Genomic DNA, 26,782 nt, shown 5'->3' with positions numbered 1-26,782 from the left:
CTTACGCCGGCCTATTTACGCTACGCCGCCGCAACTTTCTTTTGAGAATACGGCACTTGCCTGTAAAAGTTACGAAGGCGTAACGTAAATAGGATACGTTACGCTCCCGCACAAACATACGCCGCTGTAAGTGAATCTGGGCCCTAGTGCATTAACATAAATACCATTTATTGAAAGCACATAACGGTGTTATACTCACAAAAGTAGTAAGAAAATCAACATTGTCATGTACAACGCTCTAACAGTTTTTTTTGTGGATGGCGTTTAGGGGCACTGATGAGAGGGTTAAGATTGTCTCCCCGCCCAGCTGTCCGTTGGGTAAGGTTTGTCCTCAGTGTGTGAACTTTCAAATAGTGGCTCACTGTTTGGTGGGAGTTAGCTCTGAGGAGGGGGGTCTGCCCCCCGAAATGCATAAGGCCTCGTACACACGACCAGACATGTCCGATGAAAACGGTCCGCGGACCGTTTTCATCGGACATGTCTGCTGGCAGAATTTGGTCTGATGTGTGTACACACCATCAGACCAAATTCCCCGCGGACAGAAAACGCGGTGACGTGGCGGCAACGATGACGCGGCGACGTGCACGAACCCAGAAGTTCAATGCTTCCACGCATGCGTCGAATCACTTCGACGCATGCATGGGATTTCGGGCCAGCGGACATGTCCGATGAGTCGTACTGACCATCGGACATGTCCGACGGACAGCTTTCCAGCGGACATGTTTCTTAGTATGTTAAGAAACTTTTGTCCGCTGGAAACCTGTGCGCTAGGCCGGAAAATTGTCCGGTCGGCCCTACACACGGTCGGACATGTCCATGGAAACTGGTCCGACGGACCAGTTTCAGCGGACATGTTCGGTCGTGTGTACAAGGCCTAAGACTATTCCACAGTGTGACCATAGACTTACCTGCCTTACCTGCCTCACCAATTGGAGCATTGTACATGACAAGCTTGATTTTATTTCTACTTTTGTGAGTACAATACTGTTATCTGATTTCAATAAATGGTATTTTTGGTAATGCACTAAGCGTCTGCACCCTCATATCTATATTTTTGCAGTGTTTGGAAGGACTGCCCAGTCCGAGAAGGGCTGTTTTGCTAAAACGATTGCCCACCAAAGTTCTGTTGTTTGGGGAAGTGCTGTGATTAAGCGCTGGATGGTGTTTTTGGTTTGTTGAAGGACAGTTCAAGTAGGACAGTTCTAAAGGTGTACAAGACTCAAACTATTTTTTTAAGTTTGCCCATTTACTTTGTAGAATGTCCTGTAATTGTACTTGTTATATTACATATAGCTCTCTCCTGAACTGTTCCTTTGTTATCAGCCTGATAACTCCTGACAAAATCTGGGATACTTTAGACAAAAGCAGCCTGAATCTTTAGTCCGGTGAGGGTGCTAAAATAGATTAGCAGGGAGCAGGTCCTATTACAAAACACCTCTGAGAGTCTCTGCCTATTTTGAGGGGGGGTGTGTGCCTTTCCTTCAATCAGCAATGTTAGCTATCTTGGCTGTATGCCCAGACATCACACTCTGTGTTAACCATGAAGGGAAAAATCTCCTAACAGGATCTCAACTTTCTAAACAGTATATAAATGTGAAGACAGCGGATATACAGTACATGTAAAATCTATGTAGGGAGACTTGGTTCATCCCTGTGTATCATCTAAAGGCTGTCCACTTCACTGGGTGTATTGAGCGTTTACATCCACTTTAAGGCTAACCCTGACAAACAATCAGTAGTACCCTTTTTCAACCCAATTTTATTGTATTGTGTAGCTATAATTGAGCATCCTTGCTGACCACATGGCTACATGCATTTTTGTTCGCCCTAGTCGATTTTTGGTAAGCAGTGTGCAGGTAAAGAAATATAATCAATCTGCAAGGTAAACTGTCAACCCCACAGGTATAATCTCGATTTTTACGTTGCCCAAACACATGCTAGGTCTTTTTGTTCTGCTCCCTGAGATGCAAAAACGTTTATTTCTACCTGGCCTGTAAAGCACTGTGAAAGAACAGCACCAAGAACCTAGTCTGAAGCATCTGAAATAACAATAAAAGATGTTTAACCTTTTCAAAGCTGTGCTGAGTGGTCTCTAACCAGACCATGTTTCAATTTCCACTTAGTAATGCTCTCAGCAGCTTCACAACTGAGGCATTATAATTTTGGAATACCATGAAGTAAGACTTTAAAAAGCCGGTCTGAATGTCAGACTGAGCAGGTGCTTGTATCATAGCATTCACTTGCTCATTATCATGCAGTAGTCCCTCTTGTCATATAATGTGAACCATAAATGGCAGCTAAATTTGTCTAAAGCAGCATTTAGCAAGATTTAATTTAAATCTTGGACAGTCAATATGCTGAGGAAAAGTGTTAAGGTACGTATTATGAAGATCTTGAGTTGGATCACATACAATTATGTTATTCAGATAGCACAATATACCAGCTACATTACGGAGGATTAAACACATCAGTCTTTGAAAACAACTGGATTCTGAAGCTTGTCAGGAGCGGAGCCAAAGAGCAGCAAAATTAGGTTTTGCCTAAGGTGTCAAAAATAATTGCACCGGCCCTGCACAGAGCAGTCCCGATCCTCCTCTTCTTGGGTCCCTCTCCAGCGCTGCTGGCCCCTCCCTCTTGTTGCGTGCCCCCACAGCAAGCAGCTTGCTATGGGGGCACCGGAGCCAAGCCACAGCTCCCTATGTCCATTCAGACACAGAGCCGCGACCCGGCCCCCGGTCCCCTTTCTCTCCTCATTGACAGCAGCGGGAACCAATGTCATTGCGCTGCTGTCTCTCGTGCAACATCGCTGGATCTAGATGGACCTTGGGTAAGTATTAGGGGGGCTGCTGCACACACAAGACTTTTTATCTTAATGCATGGAATGCAATAAGATAAAAAAACCTTCTGCCTTTACAACCACTTTAACTTCTCTAGTCCTTAATATTTGTCTAGCAATGACCATCAATAAAAACATCTTTATTTGGTTCAAAGGTCAATACACAATTTAAATTTCTTCACTATCATTGCAATAGGCGATACCCATTCAGAAGCATCAGGTTTTGTTAAACACATCTTGTTCTAGTACATACTGCAGTTACATAGTTATTCTGGCTAAAAAAAAAGTCCATCTAGTTTAACAAATAGTAGTTTCTTAAAAGATAAGTATGGGTTTGTTTGTTTTTTTCTCCCTTTTATACTTAGCTAGGTGGATGCAGCATCGGTGTCATGAATATGCATCAAGTCTGTCTGCCTACCTGATCTCCATGTGTTCATTAGAGGCAGATCCTGTTCTGGTTTCCCTTTTTATCACTTCCTCTTCCTGTATGGCTCCACCCTAGTCCATCCCAGGAAGCCTGTATTTACCTTTGCTCTACAGGTCTGCAGTGCTGTTCAACAGTGTTCCTATGCCTAGTTCCTGTCTGCAGTGTAATTGCTAGTTCCTGTTTGCAGAGTGCTACGATCATCTTCCGTGTACCGTTTTGGCTTGTCCCCGACTTCCTTGTCTGCCTGTGCTCCTGACTATTTGCATGTTCCACGGTTATCCTTGTCTGCCTGTTGCCCTGACCTCGGCCTGTCCATCACCACTGTTTGTCCTGCTGGCTGCTTCCCCCTTCTCCCTGCGGAGTGTGACTTAAGGAATCCCGGGAACGCGACCTGGACCCAGTTGCGGCCAAGACCATCCCTACCACCAAGGGCTCTGGTGAATACAAAACTGGGTCTTAGACTCCGCGCCCTGGGTGATCTTGGGTTACGCTTCCTCCCTGCCAGCAGTAGTCGGCTATAGGGTTCACTTCCCTGTGGTGCATCCCTGACCCCTACAGGGTGCACTTGTCACCGGGCCACAGGTGACCTGACAGTTTGAACAGCCATGAACCCGGCCGACGTGCCGCTTCCTGCAGATGACCCATTACAGGGCGTTGTTCACAGACTCGAGACGCATGAAGCTAATCAGGCTCAGGTGATGCGTTTCCTTCAGGATCTGGCTTCCCGCTTTGATCAGCTTCAGACCTCGTTGGGAGCCCCGAATCTACAACCCCAAGTACAACCAGTGGCAGCGGCTGCGCCCGTCGCACCAGTCGCAGAGTCGCATTCGCTGAAGCTACCACCTCCAGTCCGTTTTTCTGGAGACTCCAAGGCCTGCAGGGGGTTTCTTAGCCAGTGCACCATCCATTTTGAACTTCAGCCTCAAAACTTCTTGTCTGATCGGGCAAAGGCAGCCTATATTATTTCCCTCCTTTCCGGTGAAGTTTTAGCCTGGGCTGCCCCTATGTGGGAGAGGAATGATCCGGTAGTTTCCAGCCTGTTCAACTTCCTAAAGCTCTTTCGGAACATCTTTGAAGAGCCGGCTCGGGCCTCTTCAGCAGCCAGTGCTCTGCTACGTCTCCGCCAAGAATCTCGTTCAGTGGGTCAATATGCTCTTCAGTTCCGTATACTCTCAGCTGAATTGAGCTGGAACAATGAGGCCCTGGTCGCTACCTTTTTACATGGCCTCTCTGACCGAGTGAAGGACGAATTAGCGGGAAGAACCATCCCCGTCGGTCTGGACGATGTCATCTCCCTGTGCAACCAGATCGATATTCGTTTTCAGGAGAGGTCCATTGAGAAAAGACACCAGCACTCCCTAGGTCTTAGTCAGTCTGTGCTTCCCTCACTTCGTCCCGTGGACCATCCTCTGCCTGCTGAGGAACCTATGCAGCTGGGCCGGACCAGACTAACACCCGAAGAACGTGCTAGACGCAGAACTCTGGGCTTGTGCCTCTATTGAGTTCTGACGAAGTTCCTAGTTCTAAAGGAACGAAACATGTAAACTCTTGGGGTACAGGGACCCCCTGATGCACATTTTGAACCTCAGTGCTTTTTTTTTCTTTTGGAGCTCGGTAACATGGTTACCTTGAGCCACTAAGCAGCTTAAGGAAAAGTATCACATGGAGACATGAACAGTGCAATCTGAACATTACTTGCACGCTCAAATTGGAGAGACTGACCCCATGGAGACCTAATACATTCTTTATTCTCAACTTTGGAGATTGGTATTTGCCTAACATCATTGAAGACACTGTATAATTGCAGTTTTATACTGGACATTACTATATCATTCACCTATCATTACTGCACTGATGAGGAGTGCTTCAGGCTCTGTGTGCTACACATGGATGGATGGCTCGGCTGCAAATCTCTCTGGCAGCACGTGAGTACAGATTTGATGTGGTAGCTACAACTCTGAGCTACACATAACAGCCCAACAGTGAGTACAACTTCAACCGTTTATTTTCTGTGGAATGCTGATCAATTATCTGCTCACCAACAGTGTATATATCAACACATCCAATATTCATGTAAGCCTAATTGCCATTAGCAGTTCAACAAGATTTCAATATCTGATGGACATATCTACTTGATATATTAGAATGGACACTACCCATAAGTAATGGGAACCCGTCAATCAATTGTGGCTACATTGTTGCATAGTCCTCTCAAGTGCAGAATAGGTGAACTCTGATACTTAATGATCACTACTACAGTGTCTCAAATATATATTTTTGTTGAATGCCTCCTTATCAGTTACTATCTGATGGAAATTGAATAACTGTTTACGCCAGATGCGGCGACCCATCTGAAGAGCAGAGACATATATATATATACCACTTTTTTTCTCCAGCCTAGTAGAATTGTCTGTGGTCCCTGGGACTATATCTCTCTCATCTGATTTATCACTTGCCATTTATCTCCAATTGAGCAGTATTACTATACCACTATATAGTGGATCCCTCTCATGTCCCCATTTTTGAGCTTTTTCTTTTTTGCAACTTTTCCCACTTAGACGGTGGTACTTTCACCTGTAGTTACAGGGAACCACCGCATGGTGTGGAAATCTTTAGGATTATTGATAGCAGTGGGGGTTTTATATGTGCTTGGGGTGGGGGGTCTCTTTGTGTTGTGTGGAGGGTGAATGGGTGAGTTATGGACTTAGATCTCCTTATTGGATGATCAAGCTCCAGTTTTCAATTTGTCACTGATTTTTGCCGTCTCGCTTTTGTGAGTGTATTCTCAGGTCACTTCTAGGGTACTATACCATTATTGGTTACCTGTGTGTTTTTAATGCCTTTTATGCTCTATTTTCTGATATTTAATAAAACGTAGTAATAACTCTTAAGGGTGTGCAGCAGTCATTTTTCTTTTTTGTTTTTTTTCTCTCTTGGTACTATTGTGGAGGCAAGGGCCATCTTCGTGCCTCCTGCCCGCTTCGCCCGGGAAACGCTCAGGTCTAATACATTTAGAAGGTGGAGTATTGGACCCAGAAACATCACCTTCCCGTCTGCTCCTTCCGGTGTCCCTTCATGTAAGCACTTCTCCCCTATCGATCTCTGCATATCTGGATTCCAGGGCTGCCGGCAACTTTATGGACTGGAGAACTGCTTCTTCTATGAAGCTTACCCTTTCACCCCTCACTACGCCGCTGGTAGTCTCTGCAATTGATGGCACTATTCTCCCAGGGGGTCCTATTCGCTTCCAGACACTACCTATTAGGATGTCGATAGGGATTCTCCACCAGGAGTGGATATCCTTTCTCATTCTACCTAAAGCCTCCACTCCCATTGTATTGGGCCTTCCTTGGCTACAGCTCCACTCTCCCCATGTGGACTGGGCTTCTGGGCAGATTCTGGCTTGGGGCCCTTCATGTTTCTCGTCATGTCTTTCCAAGGTGACTCCTAAGGGGGAACTTCCGGTTGCTACCACATCAGTATCTTCGGATCTTCCCACTGCTTACAGCGATTACCGGGATGTGTTCTGTAAGAAATCAGCTGAGGTGCTTCCTTCCCACAGATCTTTTGACTGTGCCATTGACCTTGTTCCTGGAGCAATTCTGCCCAGGGGTCGCACATACCCTTTGTCCATCCGAGAGACCCAGGCCATGTCGGAGTATGTCGCAGAAAACCTTGACAGAGGTTTCATTCGGAAATCGTCATCGCCTGCAGGAGCAGGGTTCTTTTTTGTTGCCAAGAAGGATGGCACCTTGAGACCCTGTATTGATTATCGAGGGTTAAACGCTGTTACTATTAAGAATCGTTACCCCTTACCCTTGATATCTGAGTTGTTCGATAGGTTGAGGGGTGCCTCCATTTTCACTAAGTTGGATCTCAGAGGGGCGTACAACCTCATTCTAATACGAGAAGGTGATGAGTGGAAGACTGCGTTTAACACTCGAGACGGCCATTACGAATATCTGGTCATGCCTTTTGGGTTATGTAATGCCCCAGCTGTGTTTCAAAACGAAATCTTCAGGGACCTGCTGTACCAGTTTGTTGTCATTAGGGTTGTCCCGATACCGATACTAGTATCGGTATCGGGACCGATTCCGAGTTTTTTCGGCGGTACTCAGACGCCGATACCCCGCCCCGATACACAAATAGAATACTTGCCGTCCCCCCCGACCGCCGCCGACCGCCGCAACCGAAGCCGCAATCCGCCGCCGCGATCCGCCGCCGTTACGCCGCATCCCCGCTACCGCCGACTGTGTAATACAGGCGGGAACATTACAGCTTTGAATCACTGTAATGATTTGCGCATAGACACTCCCCCTTGCTCGAGTGAACTGTCCAATCCCGAGCAAGGGGGAGTGTCTATACGCAGCGCGGGGCCAATCATTACAGCGATTCAAAGCTGTAACGTTCCCGGCGTATTACACAGTCGGCGGCAGCGAGGAAGCAGGTAAGTGGAACATGGCTGGATGGGGGGAGACGCTGGATGGGGGGAGACGCTGGATGGGGGGAGACGCTGGATGGGGGGAGACGATGGCTGCATTGGGGGAGACGATGGCTGCATGGGGGCAGACGATGGCTGCATGGGGGGAGACGATGGCTGCATGGGGGGAGACGATGGCTGCATGGGGGGAGACGATGGCTGCATGGGGGGAGACGATGGGGGGGAGACGATGGCTGGATGGGGGGATACATGGCTGGATGGGGGGGAGACATGGCTGCATGGGGGGGATACATGACTGCATGGGGGGATACATGGCTGCATGGGGGGAGACATGGCTGCATGGGGGGAGACATGGCTGCATGGGGGGAGACGATGGCTGCATGGGGGGAGACGATGGCTGCATGGGGGGAGACGATGGCTGCATGGGGGGAGACGATGGCTGGATAGGGGGAGACGATGGCTGGATGGGGGGATACATGGCTGGATGGAGGGGATACATGGCTGGATGGGGGGATACATGACTGCATGGGGGGATACATGACTGCATGGGGGGAGACATGGCTGCATGGGGGGAGACATGGCTGGATGGGGGGAGACATGGCTGGATGGGGGGAGACGATGGCTGGATGGGGGGAGACATGGCTGGATGGGGGGATACATGGCTGGATGGGGGGATACATGGCTGGATGGGGGGGAGACATGGCTGCATGGGGGGGATACATGACTGCATGGGGGATACATGACTGCATGGGGGGATACATGGCTGCATGGGGGGAGACATGGCTGGATGGGGGGATACATGGCTGGATGGGGGGGATACATGGCTGGATGGGGGGGGATACATGGCTGGATGGGGGGGATACATGGCTGGATGGGGGGAGACATGGCTGCATGGGGGGAGACATGGCTGCATGGGGGGAGACGATGGCTGGATGGGGGGAGACGATGGCTGGATGGGGGGGATACATGGCTGGATGGGGGGAGACATGGCTGGATGGGGGGAGACATGGCTGGATGGGGGGGAGACATGGCTGGATGGGGGGAGACGATGGCTGGATGGGGGGAGACGATGGCTGGATGGGGGGAGACGATGGCTGGATGGGGGGAGACGATGGCTGGATGGGGGGGAGACATGGCTGGATGGGGGGGAGACATGGCTGCATCTGTGGGGGGACATGGCTGCATCTGTGGGGGGACATGGCTGCATCTGTGGGGGGACATGGCTGCATTTGGGGACACATTTAAAAAAAGTATCGGTATTCGGTATCGGCGACTACTTGAAAAAAAGTATCGGTACTTGTACTCGGTCCTAAAAAAGTGGTATCGGGACAACCCTAGTTGTCATCTATCTGGATGACATTCTAATCTTTTCGGAAAATCTGCGTGTCCACAGGAACCATGTCCGCACTGTACTCCAGCGCCTCAGAGAGAATAATCTCTATGCCAAACTGGAGAAATGCTCCTTTGAATGTTCTGAGGTCCTGTTTCTAGGATGCTTTGTTTCAAGCTTGGGCCTTCGTATGGATCCTGGGAAGGTCTTAGCCATTACCAATTGGCCTCTTCCTGCTAGCCTCAAGGCCACACAGCGCTTTCTTGGTTTCACAAATTATTATAGGCAGTTCATCAGGAATTATTCTTCCATTGCCGCGCCTATTATCGCTTTGACCAAGAAGGGTGCTAATGCCAAAGACTGGCCTTCCGAAGCTGTCTCTGCGTTTCACGATCTGAAACAGGCCTTTGTCTCTGGACCTCTTTTGAGGAGACCAAACCCTGAGGAGGCATTCTTTATTGAAGTGGACGCTTCTTCAGTGGGAGTGGGAGCGGTGCTTCTTCAACTTTTTGAGAAGAGACGTCAACCATGTGCGTTCTTTTCCAAAAAATTCTCTCAGGCAGAGAGAAATTATGCCATCGGTGACCGGGAACTTCTCGCAATTAAATTGGCGCTAGAAGAGTGGCGTCATCTTTTGGAGGGTTCTCCTCACTCCATAACGATCTTCACCGATCACAAGAATCTACAGTACTTACAGAATGCTAAACGTCTGAATCCCAGACAGGCCAGGTGGAGTCTCTTCTTTTCCCGTTTCAGTTTCACGATTACATACAAACCTAGTTCCTGCAACGGTCGGGCTGATGCGCTTTCTAGATCCTTTGACACCTTGGACGAAGATCTCACTCTTGAACCTGAGCCGATCATTCCAACTTCATGCATTGTTGCCCATTCTACCACCCTGGACTCAAAAATTCCTCCTGGTAAGACCTTTGTCCCCACTGAGCTAAGAGCCAAGATCCTTTGTTGGGGACATGATTCCAAGGTGGCGGGCCATGCTGGTTTCCTCCGGTCCTTCCTACTCATTAGTCGTCACTATTGGTGGCCAAATCTCCGCTCAGAGGTTAAAGACTATGTCAAGGCTTGTCATGTCTGTGCTCAGTTCAAATCCTCCACACAAGCTCCTGCTGGTCTCCTCATGCCCTTGCCCATTCCCAAGGAGCCCTGGGCTCACATTGCCATGGATTTTATCACCGATCTTCCACTGTCTGACGGTAATACGGTCATTTGGGTGGTAGTCGATCGGTTCTCCAAAATGGCACATTTTGTTCCCATTCCAGGTCTTCCTTCTGCTCCTGCCTTGGTCCCCATTTTTGTTCGAGAGATTTTCCGTCTTCATGGGGTTCCTTCTCATATTCTTTCAGACAGGGGTGTTCAATTTACGTCTCGTTTTTGGAGAGCCTTTTGCAAATCCCTCAATATTGCTTTGGATTTTTCCTCTTCTTACCATCCTCAATCCAATGGGCAGACGGAGAGGGTTAATCAGGAGTTAGAGGTTTTTCTTCGTACCTTAGTCTCCGCTCATCATGACGATTGGTCCTCTCTACTTCCATGGGCGGAATTTTCCCATAACAATCATGTTAATACCAGTTCGCAGAGAACACCCTTTTTCTCAGTTTATGGAAGACATCCTCAACTTCCACTTCCCATGACCTGTTCTCTGGATATCCCAGCTTTGGCTTCAGCTCAAGAGTCCTTCAATTCCATCTGGAGTGACGTCCATGATTCCCTCCGGGCAGCTGCTGACAAATTCAAAGGCTTTGCTGACCGCCGCAGGCGTAAACCGCCTTCTCTTCAACCAGGGGACAAAGTCTGGCTCTCCACCAGAAACATCAAGCTCCGAGTTCCTTCTCTGAAGTTTGCTCCAAGATTCATTGGTCCATACACCATAATGGCTAAGCTGAATCCAGTTTGTTTCAAACTTCAGATTCCCAAAAACCTCAAAATCTCTAACTCCTTCCATGTTTCCCTTCTGAAGCCTTTAGTCCTTAATAGGTTCTCTCGTCCTCTCCCCACCATGGCACCAGTCTCTGAGGAGAATCAGGAATATGAGGTCAGTCAAGTTCTGGATTCCCGACTCTGTAGAGGCGCTCTTCAGTACCTTGTTCATTGGAAAGGCTTTGGTCCTGAGGAGAGGTCTTGGGTTCCTGCATCAGAGGTCTTTGCACCTCGTCTATTGAAGAATTTTCATCTGAAGTTTCCCTCTAAACCCGAACCCAGGCGGGGAAGAGGGAGGCCTCGTAAGAGGGAGGGTACTGTCATGAATATGCATCAAGTCTGTCTGCCTACCTGATCTCCATGTGTTCATTAGAGGCAGATCCTGTTCTGGTTTCCCTTTTTATCACTTCCTCTTCCTGTATGGCTCCACCCTAGTCCATCCCAGGAAGCCTATATTAACCTTTGCTCTACAGGTCTGCAGTGCTGTTCAACAGTGTTCCTATGCCTAGTTCCTGTCTGCAGTGTAATTGCTAGTTCCTGTTTGCAGAGTGCTACGATCATCTTTCCGTGTACCGTTTTGGCTTGTCCCCGACTTCCTTGTCTGCCTGTGCTCCTGACTATTTGCATGTTCCACGGTTATCCTTGTCTGCCTGTTGCCCTGACCTCGGCCTGTCCATCACCACTGTTTGTCCTGCTGGCTGCTTCCCCCTTCTCCCTGCGGAGTGTGACTTAAGGAATCCCGGGAACGCGACCTGGACCCAGTTGCGGCCAAGACCATCCCTACCACCAAGGGCTCTGGTGAATACAAAACTGGGTCTTAGACTCCGCGCCCTGGGTGATCTTGGGTTACGCTTCCTCCCTGCCAGCAGTAGTCGGCTATAGGGTTCACTTCCCTGTGGTGCATCCCTGACCCCTACAGGGTGCACTTGTCACCGGGCCACAGGTGACCTGACAATCGGTCCAATTCTGCACCTGTCCCCCGGCGTCTCTACATTGAGAACCAAGCGATCGAACATCGCCAATGGCTTGGTTCTCACAGATCCCTAAGAGAAGAGATGTTGACTGTCAATCACCAGCTCTCCTCTCTGCTCCTCCATGCTCATTGGAGCACTGAGTTGTGAAGGGGTGGGGATCGGCCATCTCAGTCTCTCAGCATCTCTCTAAGAGGCTGAGACAGGCATCAGTCCAGGCACCTGGTGGATCCAGACTTTATTGTCGTGAAGACGCGGTGCCTGGACTGATTCCAGTGATATTAGCAGAGAGCGGAATTCCCTGCTGAAAATGGGTCACAGGAGTGCAAAACGAATTGCACTCCTGTGACCCCTAGAAGAAGTCCAGCCAAACAAGCTCAGGCTGGATTTCTCCCTTAAGCTTCTGAAAAACTCTTAGTGCTTGCAATGGATCGCATTTTTAAACCACATTTAACAGGCAGTATGGAGGTGTCATGTCGCCCTCTTGTGGCATTTTTTTTAACCTGTTTATCCTTCTATTATATTTCAACCCAGAGGTGGGACGAGACAAAGAGGTGCAGGCACCAGAGCAGGGTAGATGAGTGACAGTGACAGAGTAGATGGGTGACAGTCAGAAAGGGTAGAGAGGAAAGAGTCAGGGAGGCCGATCCCGGGCTGGAACATCCCAATAAGTACACACCGTTGTGTGACATTCATGAAACCAGTCAGGGACTGGCATTGTACCCCATAGCTGCCAGGGGAATAACTCCTTCAGTGAGGTTGGGGGTGAAGCCAAGGGAAAGGAAAGACAGATTCTGGTGGTAGAGGACTCAATTCTCAGAACGACAGAGAGGACATTCTGTCACAAAGACCTTAAGCGCCAAGCTGCATGTTGTCTACCAGGCACTCGGGTTTGGCACATCACAGATCTGGTAAACAGATTACTGGGAGGGGCTGGGGAAGATCTGACTGTCAAGGTGTATGTTGGCACCAATGACAAAGTGAGAGGAAGATAGAATGTCCTAAATGATTTTAGGGACTTAGGAGCTAAATTGGGGAATAGGTAGTATTCTCAGAAATAAAACCAGTACCTCTAACCATACCAGAAAGGCAGCGGGAGATTAGGGAAGTAAACAAGTGGCTGAGGAGCTGGTGTAGAAAGATGGGGGTTTGAGTTTCTGGAGAACTAGGCCGACTTCTCAGTCTGTTGCAAGCTCTTTAGCTGGGACGGACTGCACCTAAATGGGGAAGGTGCAGATCAGCTGGAAGAGAAGATGGGCGATAAGTTAGAGGGGCTTTTAAACTAGGTGATGGGGTAGGTCCAGATGTAGAGTTAGCCAGCATGGAACAAATTGCAGAGGGTAGTATTAAGGGCATTAGTGGTAGGTTGAACAAAGCACCTAAACCTGTGGTAAGTACAGTAACAAGTCCTATTTGCAACCTCTAAATACCTCTAAAATCTTTTAAGTATATAAATAGTAAAAGAGGGAGGTCTGATCATATTGGCCCCATAAAGAATGATGATGGGAATCTGATTACAAAAGACGGAGAGATGGCGAAGGTATTATATTTATTCTTCTCCTCAGTCTTCACAAGGGAAACAGGACACGTCACAGGAAGCACCCTTGTTTCTAACAGAGGATAGTGACCAAATGACTTGCACCCAAGGGTCCTTAACCACTCCAGCCTCTTAATGACCGGCCATTTTTGGCGATATGGCACTGCGTCGCTTTGACAATTGCGCGGTTGTGTGTCGTTCCCCAAAAAAAACAATTTTTTACCACAAATAGAGCTTTCTTTTGGTGGTATTTGATCACCTTTGTGGTTTTTATTTTTTGCGCTATAATAAAAAGGTACCATTTTGAAAAAAAAAGCAATATTTTTTAGGGCTGGGGAAATTAAAGATTATTCCTCGATTAATCTTTAATTTTTTTGACATCACCGGACAGCCTGAACTGTGAGACTTACCCTGCTGGATGCGAGTAAACTGCACCCATTGGATTGAGGTACCTTTGCATCTGTGGAGCAGGAGGATGCATCAGGCTCCATCAGGGGAAGAGGGCAAAAATAACCATCGTTTTCCTGTCCTAAGCAGTTTTGTGCAGACAATTCTTTGTGTATCGGCAACATCTGTTCTGTGCGAAAGACTGTTCGGTTCTTCAGGGTATATTGTCAATAAAATGCAATCATGTCTGCTTCCAGAAAATGTAAACACTCTGGTATGTCTGTGTGACTGGCTAAAGTGATGCCTACTATAAAGTGACTGAAGTCAATATACTAGATACGTTTTACAATTAAAGTTAAACTAACTTTCTACGTTTTTCTTAAAGTTTAATAAGAAAAAATTACTTGCTACAGTTTGAATTTAAAACGTATTTGTGTGAACTGTGAAGTGAAGTCATGGATTGTGGAAACTAACTAGTGTCGGGTAATTGTATATAGTCTATACAACATTTACCACAGACTAATGGAGAGTTGCAATGCAAGGAGATCAGCTAAAAGCAGTTGGATCTGTATGTGCATTATAATTAATCGAAATTAGTCGATTAATCGATTAAAAAAAAATCGATTAATCGAATACGAAAATTTTAATCAGTAACAGCCCTAATATTTTTACTTTTTGGTTTTATAAATATCCCACCAAAAAAATTAATTTCTTCCTCAGTTTAGGCCAAAATGTATGCAGCTGCATGCAATCAACACTAGTTTAACTGGTTATGCAATCCTGTAAATTACATTTTTATAATTTTTTTCACACAAATAGAGTGTCATGGATATGCAATAAAGTCTGGCAGCTTACCTGTCTCCATCTGTTCATTAGAGGCCTGACTATGTTCTGGTTGCCTTTTTATCACCTCTCCTTCCTGCATGGCCCCACCCAGGCCATCCCAGGAAGTCTATATTAACTGTTGCACTACAGGTCTACAGTGCTGTTCAACCGTGTTGTTAGCTTAAGTTCCTGTCTGCAGTGTGCTATGATTACCTTCCTGTGTACCGTTTTTGGCTCCTGTTTGCCTGTGACCCTGACCTTTTGCCTGTTCCTCGGTTACCATTGTCTGCCTGTTGCCCTGACCTCGGCTTACCCATCACTATTGCTTGTCCTGCTTGCTGCTTCCCCTCTCTCCCTGGGGAGCGTGACCTAGGGGATCCCAGGGGTCGCGACCTGGATCCAGCTGCGGCGAAGGCCATCCTTACCACTAGAGGCTCTGGTGAACACAAAGCTGGATCTTAGACTCCGCGCCCTGGGGAATCTTGGGTTCACGCTTCCTCTCTGATAGCAGCAGTCGGCTATAGGGTTCACTACCCTGTGGTGCATCCCTGACCCCAACATAGTGAAAAAAGCCTTAAAAAAAGAAAACAAATCTAATGATTGACAAGCTGCAATATATTACATTTTTGGCTTTGGGTTCAATACCGCTTTAAGGTTTGTAATAACAACACAGGCTGAATTCTTTATATACAACTTTATATACAACTACCTTCATTTCCAATATGTGCCTGAATTTCATGATCTGATTGAGGAGATTCCTCCATCTCTTTTGCTGTAGCGCGATTAAAATTTTCTTAAGCTGAAACAATAAGACACTTAATTAGTAACCTCTTCTCTCTGTTCTGTACAAAATGCTTTGGAAGTACTATAATGCACATGTAGCACCCATTACCGCTGGGCAATGTTGGTGATGAACCCTCAATTGGCTTAGGAATCTATCAATTTTCCATCTCTGGATGGGTCTTTGGCATATGGTGGGGAAAAACAAACAATTGAGCCCCATTCACTTTAGTTTATATGCTAATTATATATATATATATATATATATATATATATACACACACATACACACATTTTACTTATTTTTTGCTTAAGAAACCTCTGGAGAAAAGGATAGAGGTACAGGATACCCAAAAAAAACAGCAAAATACTCCACATACTATACAGGTACATTACAGAGCTGAATATTGAGGTCATCATGCAATGCCCATCTGGTAGCGGATTCCCCCAAGCTCTCCTGGACATTCTTCTACATAGCAGACTCCTGTGAAGGTGCTCCAGACAGTCATCTTCCTCATTCTCTAAGCCCTAACAAAACCCAGCTTAAATTTCTTAGCTCTTAGGCAAGGCCCCAAAAAAAGACCTCTTCATTGTGGCATCATCACTACGCAGTGAAGGTAGAGACATACTGACATCCTCACCAGGCAAAAACCTTTCTGGAAGGTTGCTCCAAATATTTATCCTCTATTTATCCTCTCCCTGCAGCTCACATCACTGGAAAAACACTAAGTGCCAGTTCACACTACAGCGACTTGGGATCCGACTTGTGTCTCCCCAAATCGCGCGACATGAGAAATTCTTCTGAACTCGCTCCGACTTTAGAAAAGGTTCCTGTACTACTTCTAGGTAACTTCTAGGCAATTTGTAGACAACTGAAGCAACTTTACAGGAAGAGAAAATAGTTTTCTCAGACAAACCCCTACCTCCCACAGAGCTGATTATTGTTTAATTGGCCACTGGCAAAGTCACCTGTCCTGGAGGCAACTTGAAGTTGCGATGTAAGTCGCGCTGAAGTGGTCTTGCAAAGTCACGCTGGAAGTTGTGTTGCCCCTGTGTGAACCGACACTTAGTAGTTGTTCAACACAGATAAATATTTATAACTCAATACATTGTTCTACCACTAACTATTAGAGATAACCCAACAGAACTATTAGAGATAACCCAACAGTAACAGAATATCTTGAACCTAGGAATAACCCAGTGAACACATAAAACAAAGCTCAGGCTGGCTGCTGGCTGAAAGCAAAACAGAATAAATTTAGCTGCAAACACCCCAGCTAAATGCAGGGTCCCTACACATATGTAGCACCTGTTAGGGTAGTTTGGTGGGAAAATTTAGTTTAACTCCTCCTGTAATCAAGAAAGCAGTAATTCTTTGGTCTGGACTGTTCAGGGCTTCATAGGCTGGGCATTTGATTACTGTCTCTGAAAGAAGTTTCTTGAGCTAAGGCTGGATTCACAACTATGCATTTTTAGTCCTTTTTGCATTTTGCAGATTTGTACTACAGTCCATCTAACATGATTTCCTATGGAACACGTTCTGTAGAGCAAATCTGCAACGTGCAAAAAGCACTAAATATGGATAGGTGCGAATCCAGCCTTACAGCGTTTGTTTTCCCAACACTTCATATTCCTGATTAGGGATGAGCTCCGGCGTGTTCGCACAGTCCACGTGCAGAGCCCACCAGGAAGTCTGCACGGCGCTGCGCTAACCACAGGCATGGAGACATTTCCCGATCTCTGCAGCCGAGCATCGGGACAATGTCTCCCTGCCTGTGATTAGTGCAGCGCCGTGCAGACTTCCTGGCGGGCTCTGCACGTAGACTGTGCAAACACGCCGGAGCTCATCCCTATTCTTGATATGTGCCTGATGTACCAATGTAATTGTATGAGCAAGTATCCTGTTCTCTTTGTATTGCTTCCATTGTGTGAAATCCCTGGTGTTCCTGCCAGTCCCTCCGCTTTCCTATTAAAAACTAACCACATTAAGCAGGAGAACACAGCGTGGTCAGTTCTCTAGCTATGCTGGGAACTCTGTGTGCTCTCCTCCAATGATCAGACTTGTCCTGACACCCCCCCGCTGCCCAGCCATTCACTGGGAAGCTCAGTGTGCTACTGCGTCTCCTCCTCCCCAGCTCGTATGCAGCTGAGAACAGAGGGAATGTGATCACTTATTAAAAAAAAGGGAAAAAAGGTATTTTTATATCTATACAAAATTATTTTGCTTTCATTTCTATTTTTACCACTTCAGCTACGGAAGGTTTTACCTAGACATGTGCAATTTGTTTAGTTCCGTGTTCGTTTTTTAATGAATTTTGCCAAATTTGTTAATTCCGAAATCTCCTCTTTTTTAATTTCCGAATTTCATGATTTTCGAAAAAAGCAAAAAAAAAAACAATAAAATAAAAAAGAAAATTAACGAATTTTTTCGGCAGTGCACATCTAGTTTTAACCAACTTTCTGACCAGGCCATTTTTTGCAATATGGCACTGCATTATTTTAACTGAAAATTGTGTGGTCGTGCGACGCTGTACCCATAAGAAAATGTATGTCCTTTTTTCCCACAAATAGAGCTTTTTTTTATGGAATTTGATCACCTCTGGAGTTTTTATTTTTTGCGCTATAAACAAACAAAAAAAAAACTGTCAATTTTGAATAAATAACAATATTTTTTACTTTCTGCTAAAAAACATTCCCAATGAAAATATGTATTCTGTTACATATTTTTGTTAAAAACAAAATCCCAATAATCGTATATTGATTGGTTTGCACAAAAGTTATTGTGTCTACAAACTATGGGATAGATTTTTTGTCATTTTTTTTTTTACTAGTAATGGTGGCGATCTGCGATCTTAAGCAGGACTGCGACATTGCGGCGGAGAAATTGGACACTAAGGGCCAGATTCTTAAAAGGCTTACGACAGCGCAACGCCATTTGCGCCGTCGTAAGTCCTAATCTGGCCCGGCGTATCTATGCGACTGATTCTTAGAATCAGTTACGCATAGATACCCATTAGATCTGACAGGCGTAAGGCTCTTACGCTGTCAGATCTTAAATGCAATTTTTTTCCCGCCGCTAGGTGTCGCATCGTCGTTTTCCCCGTTGTCTATGCAAATTAGCTATTTACGCGAGATTCCCGAACGTACGCGCGAACGACGCAGTGATTTTACGACGTTTCCGTGAGCGGAAACTTGCCCCTGCTATATGAGGGGCAAGTTTACGAAGGTCCGTCGTGTGCCATGTTAAGTATGGCGTCGGGTCAGCGTCGGCTTTTTCCGTCGTTTACGTCGTTTTCCTAAGTCGTCCGCGAATACGACTTTACGTCAATGACGCTCACGTCGGCGTCATTGACGTTTTCCGGAGAATACGGCACTTGCTCCAGTAATTTGCGGCGCCGTAGTGTAAATGTCTTACGCTACGCCGCCGCGAATTCTACAAGAATCTGGCCCTAAGTGACACTTTTTGGGGCATATAAAAATGCACTGCCACAGTATAAATTACACTGACAGAGAAGGGGTTAAAACCAGGGGCGATCAAAGGGTTAAGTGTGTCCCTGGGAGATAATTACTAACCGTGTGGGGGGCGGCTACACTGGAGGAAAAGAGAGCTGTGTTTCTGCTTAGCTGAAACACAAGATCTCTCTTTTGCTCCCTGACAGATCAGCGGTTTGCCTTGCTTGCATAGGCAGACTGCTGCTCCGTCTCTCCGCTGAATGATCGGTGGGTCGCGGGTTGGACCCAATGATTAGCTCCCACTGTGTCCATACCCAAAAATCAGCAAAATACCCCACATACTATACAGGTAGTCACAGGTACATTACAGAGCTGAATATTGAGGTCATCATGCAATGCCATCTGACAGCGGCGTGCGTGCCCCCTACATCGCGTGCACAAAATCACATACAGGTACGTGATTTTAGTCATCCTGGCCAATCTTGCCGCAATATATATGCGGTGGGTGGCCTGGAAGTGGTCAATAGTGTTGCTCACGAATATTCGCATTGCGAATATTCGACTCGAATATAGCATATTCGAGAAATCGCGCTATATTTCGAATTTCGCGGTGAATATTCGCAATTCCGAATATTCGCATTTTTTCAATTTGATTTTTAAAACAGATCACATCCTATCGACGTCTAAAAGCATTGCTGGTATGATTAGAGACCCTGGGCCGAGTAGCTAAGCTGAGGCGATCCTTTTATGTTGCCAAATTGAAAAAAAAAAAAATTGCGATTTTTCGCTATTGCGAATGCGAAAATGATTGCGAATTTTCGATAACTGTGGTAGGAGAACTCTGATTGTCTCTGATGCAAAAGGGGGGGGCTTTGTGTATGTGTATGTTATGAATATTTGTATGTTTGATATTATTATTTTTTGTAAGAAGGAAAAAATTGCGCATACCTTAAAAAAGGGGAGAATACAGCAGCAACTCAAAAATGTTATACAACATAAATTAATACAAGACAGAAAATGGAGTCGCTCTACAAGAATAAAAAATATGTCTAGTGACAAGACATGTGGGCAAATTATAAAATAAGCAAGCGCAAATAACTTGTGAAATACACAGTGAAACAAATATATAAAGAAATATAGTCCCAATAATAGAAAAATAATCTTTCATAAAAATGTCTTTGATATGTGAAGTGAAAAAAAGTCCAAAGCATGCAGCATGAACGTGTTCAATCTTTAAGGTGTTTGATTGACAAACGGCTGTGACAGATGGATAGAGTAAAGAATCACCACCAATGCAAAACACTTTTTATTTTCTATTGTAAAATATCAAGAATATTCTGAGCCAATCAGAGTGCTCCTTCCGCATTTGCCGAATATTCGCAATTATTTTGTATTGTAAAATATCAAGAGTATTCTGAGCCAATCAGAGTGCTCCTTCTGCATTTGCCGAATATTCGCAATTATTTTGTATTGTAAAATATCAAGAATATTCTGAGCCAATCAGAGTGCTCCTTCCGCATTTGCCGAATATTCGCAATTATTTTGTATTGTAAAATATCAAGAATATTCTGAGCCAATCAGAGTGCTCCTTCTGCATTTGCCGAATATTCGCAATTATTTTGTATTGTAAAATATCAAGAATATTCTGAGCCAATCAGAGTGCTCCTTCCGCATTTGCCGAATATTCGCAATTATTTTGTATTGTAAAATATCACGAATATTCTGAGCCAATCAGAGTGCTCCTACAGCATTTCTCGAAATTGCGCAATAAATATCGCATTCACATGTTGCGATATTTCGATAAAATATCACGAATATTCTGAGCCAATCAGAGCGCTCCTCCAGCATTTCTCGAAATTGCGCAATAAATATCGCATTCGCATGTTGCGATATTTCGATAAAATATCACGAATATTCTGAGCCAATCAGAGTGCTCCTACCGCAGTTATCAAAAAATCGCAATTATTTTCGCATTCGCAATAGCGAAAAATCGCAATCATTTACTTTCGATAAAATATCACGAATATTCGAATTTAGCGAATATATCTCGAATATTCGAATATATATTCGAGATATATCGCGAAATCGAATATGGCATATTCTGCTCAACACTAGTGGTCAAACTGAATGGGTTGTTTTAAAAGGTGATCCTTTACTTCACTTTAACCACTTCAGCCCCGGACCATATTGCTGGTCAATGACCGGGCCCCTTTTTGCGATTCGGCACTGCGTTGCTTTAACTGACAATTGCGCGGTCTTGCGACGTGGCTCCCAAACAAAATTGGCGTCCTTTTTTTTCCCCACAAATAGAGCTTTCTTTTGGTGGTATTTAATCACCTCTGCGGTTTCTATTTTTTTGCGCTATAAACAAAAATAGAGCGACAATTTAAAAAAAAAAGAATATTTTTTACTTTTTGCTACAATAAATATCCCCAAAAATATATTTAAAAAAATGTTTTCCTCAGTTTAGGCCGATACGTATTCTTCTACATATTTTTAGTCAAAAAAAATCGCAATAAGCGTTTATTGATTGGTTTGCGCAAAAGTTATAGCGTTTACAAAATAGGGGATAGTTTTATGGCATTTTTATTAATATTTTTTTTTTACAAGTAATGGCGGCGATCAGCGATTTTAATCGGTACTGCGACCTTATGGCGGACACTTCGGACACTTTTGACACATTTTTGGGACCATTGGCATTTTTATAGCGATCAGTGCTATAAAAATGCATTGATTACTGTAAAAATGCAACTGGCAGGGAAGGGGTTAACACTAGGGGGCGAGGAAGGGGTTAATTATGTTCCCTGTGTGTTTTCTAATTGAAGGGGGGTGGGACTGACTAGGGGGAAATGACTGATCGCTGTTCATACATTGTATGAACAGACGATCCGTCATTTCTCCCCCTGACAGGACCGGGAGCTGTCTGTAACGAGCAATCGCGGGTGCCCGGTGGTGATCGTGCCCGCCGGGCACGCGCGTCAACACCAGGGGCGAGCAGGGGGCGCGCGCTTGCCCCTATTGGCTGAAAAGCGAGATGACGTATAGCTACGTGATCTCGCGCAGCCGAGCTGACCTGCCGCCGTATAACTGCGGGGGCTGGTCGGCAAGTAGTTAAGGAGATAGGATTTAAATAATAGGACTAAATATTGAGCAGGGTCTAGCCAATCCCTGGGGAGGTGTGCCAAGAAGGTGACTGGGATGCTGTTAAATAGCCTAATAGCCTAGAGCCCTGAAGAGATTGCCCTTTTCCCCCATTAGGGATGGATCAGTGAGCTTACCCCTGAGACACCTTTGGACTGGGTGCTGGATTTCTCCATCAAGGGATTGAGCCTGTGGGATGTATCTGCTGTATGATTTGCAAGTAGAGACGTTAACTATTCAGCCAGCTACCTCATGGTCTCCAGATCACAGTGGTCCAATCTTCAGCAGTCCAAAATGCCCCTGAACAGTCAGCAGTACTCACACTCCCTTACCTGAGCACTGTGAACTCTGTGTTGAGCAGCAGTTCAGATCTCAATTGGACTTTAACCACTTAAGTCTCAGGTGCCATTTTAAAAATGGCACCAAGAATCAGAGGCTCAGGAGAGTCTGAGCGTATGTTCAGATTGGAACTGCCATTGCCCAAAATGATCAGTTTCTGGGTTTTGGATCTTGCTAAACAGTGCTGCATAGCAGCGCTGTTAGCAGATTATTGTAAACGAGTTGCCATTGCCAACACAACCTGATCTTTATTTTCTAAATAGGTCCCTTTAAGCTAGTGCATTGTTGGTTCACTAACCTTTTCCTTCAATTTCCCTTTTAAATGTTTGTTTTCTTTGTCTGAATTTCTCACTTCCTGTTCCTCTTCAGTAAGCTGTTCTGGCTGACTAACCCCTAGCTTGGATAATGGGGGCAAGCTTACCGAGGAGAAACAGGAAGTGAGAAATTCAGAAAAAAAACATTTAGAAGGGAAATCGAAAAAAAAAGGTAAGTGAACTAACAATGCACTAGCTTAAAGGAAACTATTTAGTAAATAAAAAACAACCCCTTTAAGAAAGCTCTCCTAAAGAAAAATACAAACATTCTCTTTGAATTTTACCTCTTTACTATGTTGCAATTTTTTTTTTACTTTTGTGATATTTTAATCAACAGAATTTGGGGCTTATCTTTTAATATGATAATTGCAAATTGTATAAAAGTTGCAAAAAGGACAGGATAATGCATTTTTTCTTCCAAAAATTACCTTGGAAAAAATATATATAAAAAATCTGCTGTTGTCTAATAGGGTAGACTGAAAATGCTATAAAGTGCAGAGCATCCCTAACAAAAAAAAAAACACTCTGGGACTCAATTATAGTAGATTATTTATATGTAAAACTTTACAAGAAATTAAACTAAACTTATAACAATGAAATGATTAGTCTTTTAAAAAAATCAAGTTATAAATAGCAAAAACAAAAAAAGACTTGGGCAACAAAACAGTATAAAGGAAAACATTATATACATTTTAATAACATAATATAATACCACCGTCGGGAGGATCCGCCCTGAGCCGATGGTTGAGCTACTACCTTACTTTCCCATCTTCTCCTTCCTATGTAATTTCTTTGACTTTCCTTATCCCCTCTTTCTTTTCTCTCATCCTCTCTGTTGTCTTTTATATTTTATAGGTTCTCATATGGTCTATGGCAAATTTCAATTAGTATCCAACAGTTCATAGTATGATTATGCAATGATCGTGCTACAATGTACGCACTGGCTATACTCCTGCTCTAGTAATGCTTGAAAAATACTGTGTTCAGTCTATGTTCATTTATTTGCTGAGCTGACTAATAAAACTATTATTTGAACGAAAAATAATAATAATATAATACATTGTATGCATAATAGCGCAAGGTTAAAATCTGTCCACGCAGATACAATTTTTCTATTAACTCTTTCATTGTAGTAAACCATAAGCACTACAGACAAAGTTGAAGCATACCATTGTACATCATTATGCAGGCTTGAACTTACCTCTTATGTTTAAGTCGACCATTGTGTCCTCAGTTCACAAGTGACTGAGAACAAGGGAAGGAAACAGGACATGATCTGGAGATGCGGACATTCCTCCACTAGGAAGGGGCTTCCTGAGGATGGAGGTCAGTGTAAAGTTCTAGTACAGACCACCTTTAAAATATAAAGTAATACTTTTTATTGTATACACAAGTAGTTTAAACTACGCTTTCCAGTTAGTTCAAATCTTTGTTTTGCACCCTGAGACATGAGTTGTTTTGAAAGCTTATAGTTAAAATGGAACTATAGTCAAAATAAAAAATGGTGTATATATAGAATATGCTGCAGTTTGTCACTAGTGTAGCATTTACCCCCAAAAGGAGCTGCTAATGTATAGATCCCCTGGTTCCAGATGACAACAACCTTTTCGACAATACCACACCCTCTAACACACCAAGGCTAAATAAGGAGGATTAATTTGGGAAACTTTCCCAACAAGGAAACAAAAACAGTATGGCCATAGCAATAAACATTAACCACTTCAGCCCGGACCATTTTGCTGGTCAACGACCGGGCCACTTTTTGCGATTCGGCACTGCGTTGCTTTAACTGACAATTGCGCGGTCGTGCGACGTGGCTTTCCAAACAAAATTGGCGTCCTTTTTTTCCCCACAATTTGAGCTTTATTTTGGTGGTATTTGATCAACTCTGCGTTTTTTTTTTTTTTTTGCGCTATCAACAAAAATAAAGGGACAATTTTGAAAAAAATAATAATATTTTTTACTTTTTGCTGTAATAAATATCCCCCAAAAATATATAAAAAAATGTTTTTTCCTCAGTTTAGGCCTATATGTATTCTTCTACATATTTTTCGTAAAAAAAAAAAAATCGCAATAAGCGTTTATTGATTGGTTTGCGCAAAAATTATAATGTCTACAAAATAGGTGATAGTTTTATGGCATTTTTATTAATATTTTTTTTTATTAGAAATGGCGGCGATCTGCGATTTTTATCGGTACTGCGACCTTATGGCGGACACTTTTGACACATTTTTGAGACCATTGGCATTTTTATAGCGATCAGTGCTATAAAAATGCATTGATTACTGTAAAAATGCCACTGGCAGGAAAGGGGTTAACACTAAGGAGCGAGGAAAGGGGTTAATTATGTTCCCTAGGTGTGTTCTAACTGAAGCGGGGGTGGGACTGACTAGGGGAAATGACAGATCACTGTTCATACATTGTATGAACAGACGAACGGTCATTTCTCCCCCTGACAGGACCGGGAGCTGTGTGTTTACACACACAGCTCCCGGTTGTCGCTCTGTAACGAGCGATTGCGGGTGCCAGGCGGTGATCGCGTCCGCCGGACACGTACGTTGGCACCAGGGGCGAGCACGTCTCCGGTGGGGCGTGCGCGCCCCTAGTGGCTGCAATGCGAAATTACGTATAGCTACGTGATTTCGCGCAGCCGAGCCGACCTGCCGCCGTATAACTGCGGCGGCTGGTCAGCTAGTGGTTAACAGGTAATAAACTGGCACAGCACCACAAACAATTAAGAGGAAAAATTGTCTCTGAACCTGAACCCTGAAACTAGTGTGGTGGAGATGTTTGAAATCCATATTTATAACAAGAAGCTTCAAGGGAACTCTCTAATTAAAGATCTCTCTTTGCTCTGAAAATACCATGCCCCAGTGGACACGTGTATTTATATTTATATATACGTGTGCCTGTGTACAGTATATATATGCTTGTATACGTTTCTACAAGACTTTATTATGTATGTGACTTAAACTTATCTTTCAATGACTATAGTTTAACTCCCCATGCACACGAGAAGCAAATGCAAACTCATCTAAACACAAGTTTTCAAACGCAAAAACCGGCGTTTAAAACGCCCGTTTTTGCCGCGAATTTCGCGGCGTTTTACCGCGATTTACCGCGTTTTACCGCGTTTGCGTTTATAAGCATTTGGTTAAGAAACATCATAAGACCCTCCCTAAGCTCAAAAAACAATATTATTTAACCATTTCAGCTATTTTGTGAGACCAGAGCAGCTGAGAGAGCAGCAGTGTACGTGTATTTAGCGTGTCACTTGCCACGTCACCTGGCCACGTCACCTGCCACGTCACCTGGCCACATCACCTGCCACGTCACCTGGCCAAGTCACCTGGCCAAGTCACCTGCCACAAGTTGTGGATTGTCCACTGGCCACGTCACCTGCCACATCAACTGGCCACGTCACCTGCCAAGTTGTGAATTGTCCACTTGCCACATCACCTGGCTACGCCACCTGCCACAAGTTGTGGATTGTCCACTGGCCACGTCACCTGGCTATGTCACCTGCCACGTCACCTGGCCACGTCACCTGGCCACGTCACCTGCCACAAGTTGTGGATTGTCCACTGGCCACGCCACGTCACCTGCCATGTCACCTGGCCACGTCACCTGCCACAAGTTGTGGATTGTCCACTTGCCATGTCACCTGGCCACGTCACCTGGCCACATCACCTGCCACGTCACCTGGCCACGTCACCTGGCCACGTCACCTGCCACAAGTTGTGGATTGTCCACTGGCCACGTCACCTGCCACATCAACTGGCTACGTCACCTGCCAAGTTGTGAATTGTCCACTTGCCACGTCACCTGGCCACGCCACCTGCCACAAGCTGTGGATTGTCCACTGGCCATGTCACCTGGCTATGTCACCTGCCACGTCACCTGGCCACGTCACCTGGCCACGTCACCTGCCACAAGTTGTGGATTGTCCACTGGCCACGCCACCTGCCACGTCAACTGGCCACGTCACCTGCCACAAGTTGTGGATTGTCCACTGGCCACGTCACCTGCCACGTCAACTGGCCACGTCACCTGCCACAAGTTGTGG

At 45.1% G+C, this 26,782-nt stretch overlaps 1 protein-coding gene across 1 annotated transcript in view; it reads right to left on the bottom strand.

Moving 5' to 3' along the window:
• The window catches only part of LOC120909510 (colorectal mutant cancer protein-like), a 110,416-nt gene extending 86,355 nt beyond the window's left edge, over positions 1–24,061 (bottom strand). The window contains exons 1-2 of the mRNA XM_040321288.1: positions 23,918–24,061; positions 15,399–15,488 (exon numbers count right to left, since the gene is read on the bottom strand). Of these exons, the coding sequence (XP_040177222.1) occupies positions 15,399–15,453 (55 nt within the window). The 5' untranslated portion in view covers positions 15,454–15,488; positions 23,918–24,061. The remainder of the gene's footprint in view (positions 1–15,398; positions 15,489–23,917) is intronic.
• Between the last annotated feature and the right edge of the window lie 2,721 nt (positions 24,062–26,782).

Source organism: Rana temporaria, chromosome 1 (assembly GCF_905171775.1).
Source record: "Rana temporaria chromosome 1, aRanTem1.1, whole genome shotgun sequence".
Taxonomy (NCBI): Eukaryota; Metazoa; Chordata; class Amphibia; order Anura; family Ranidae; genus Rana; species Rana temporaria.
Note: the sequence above shows the minus strand (reverse complement) of the source record. Positions and strands in the feature narration are given on the sequence as shown.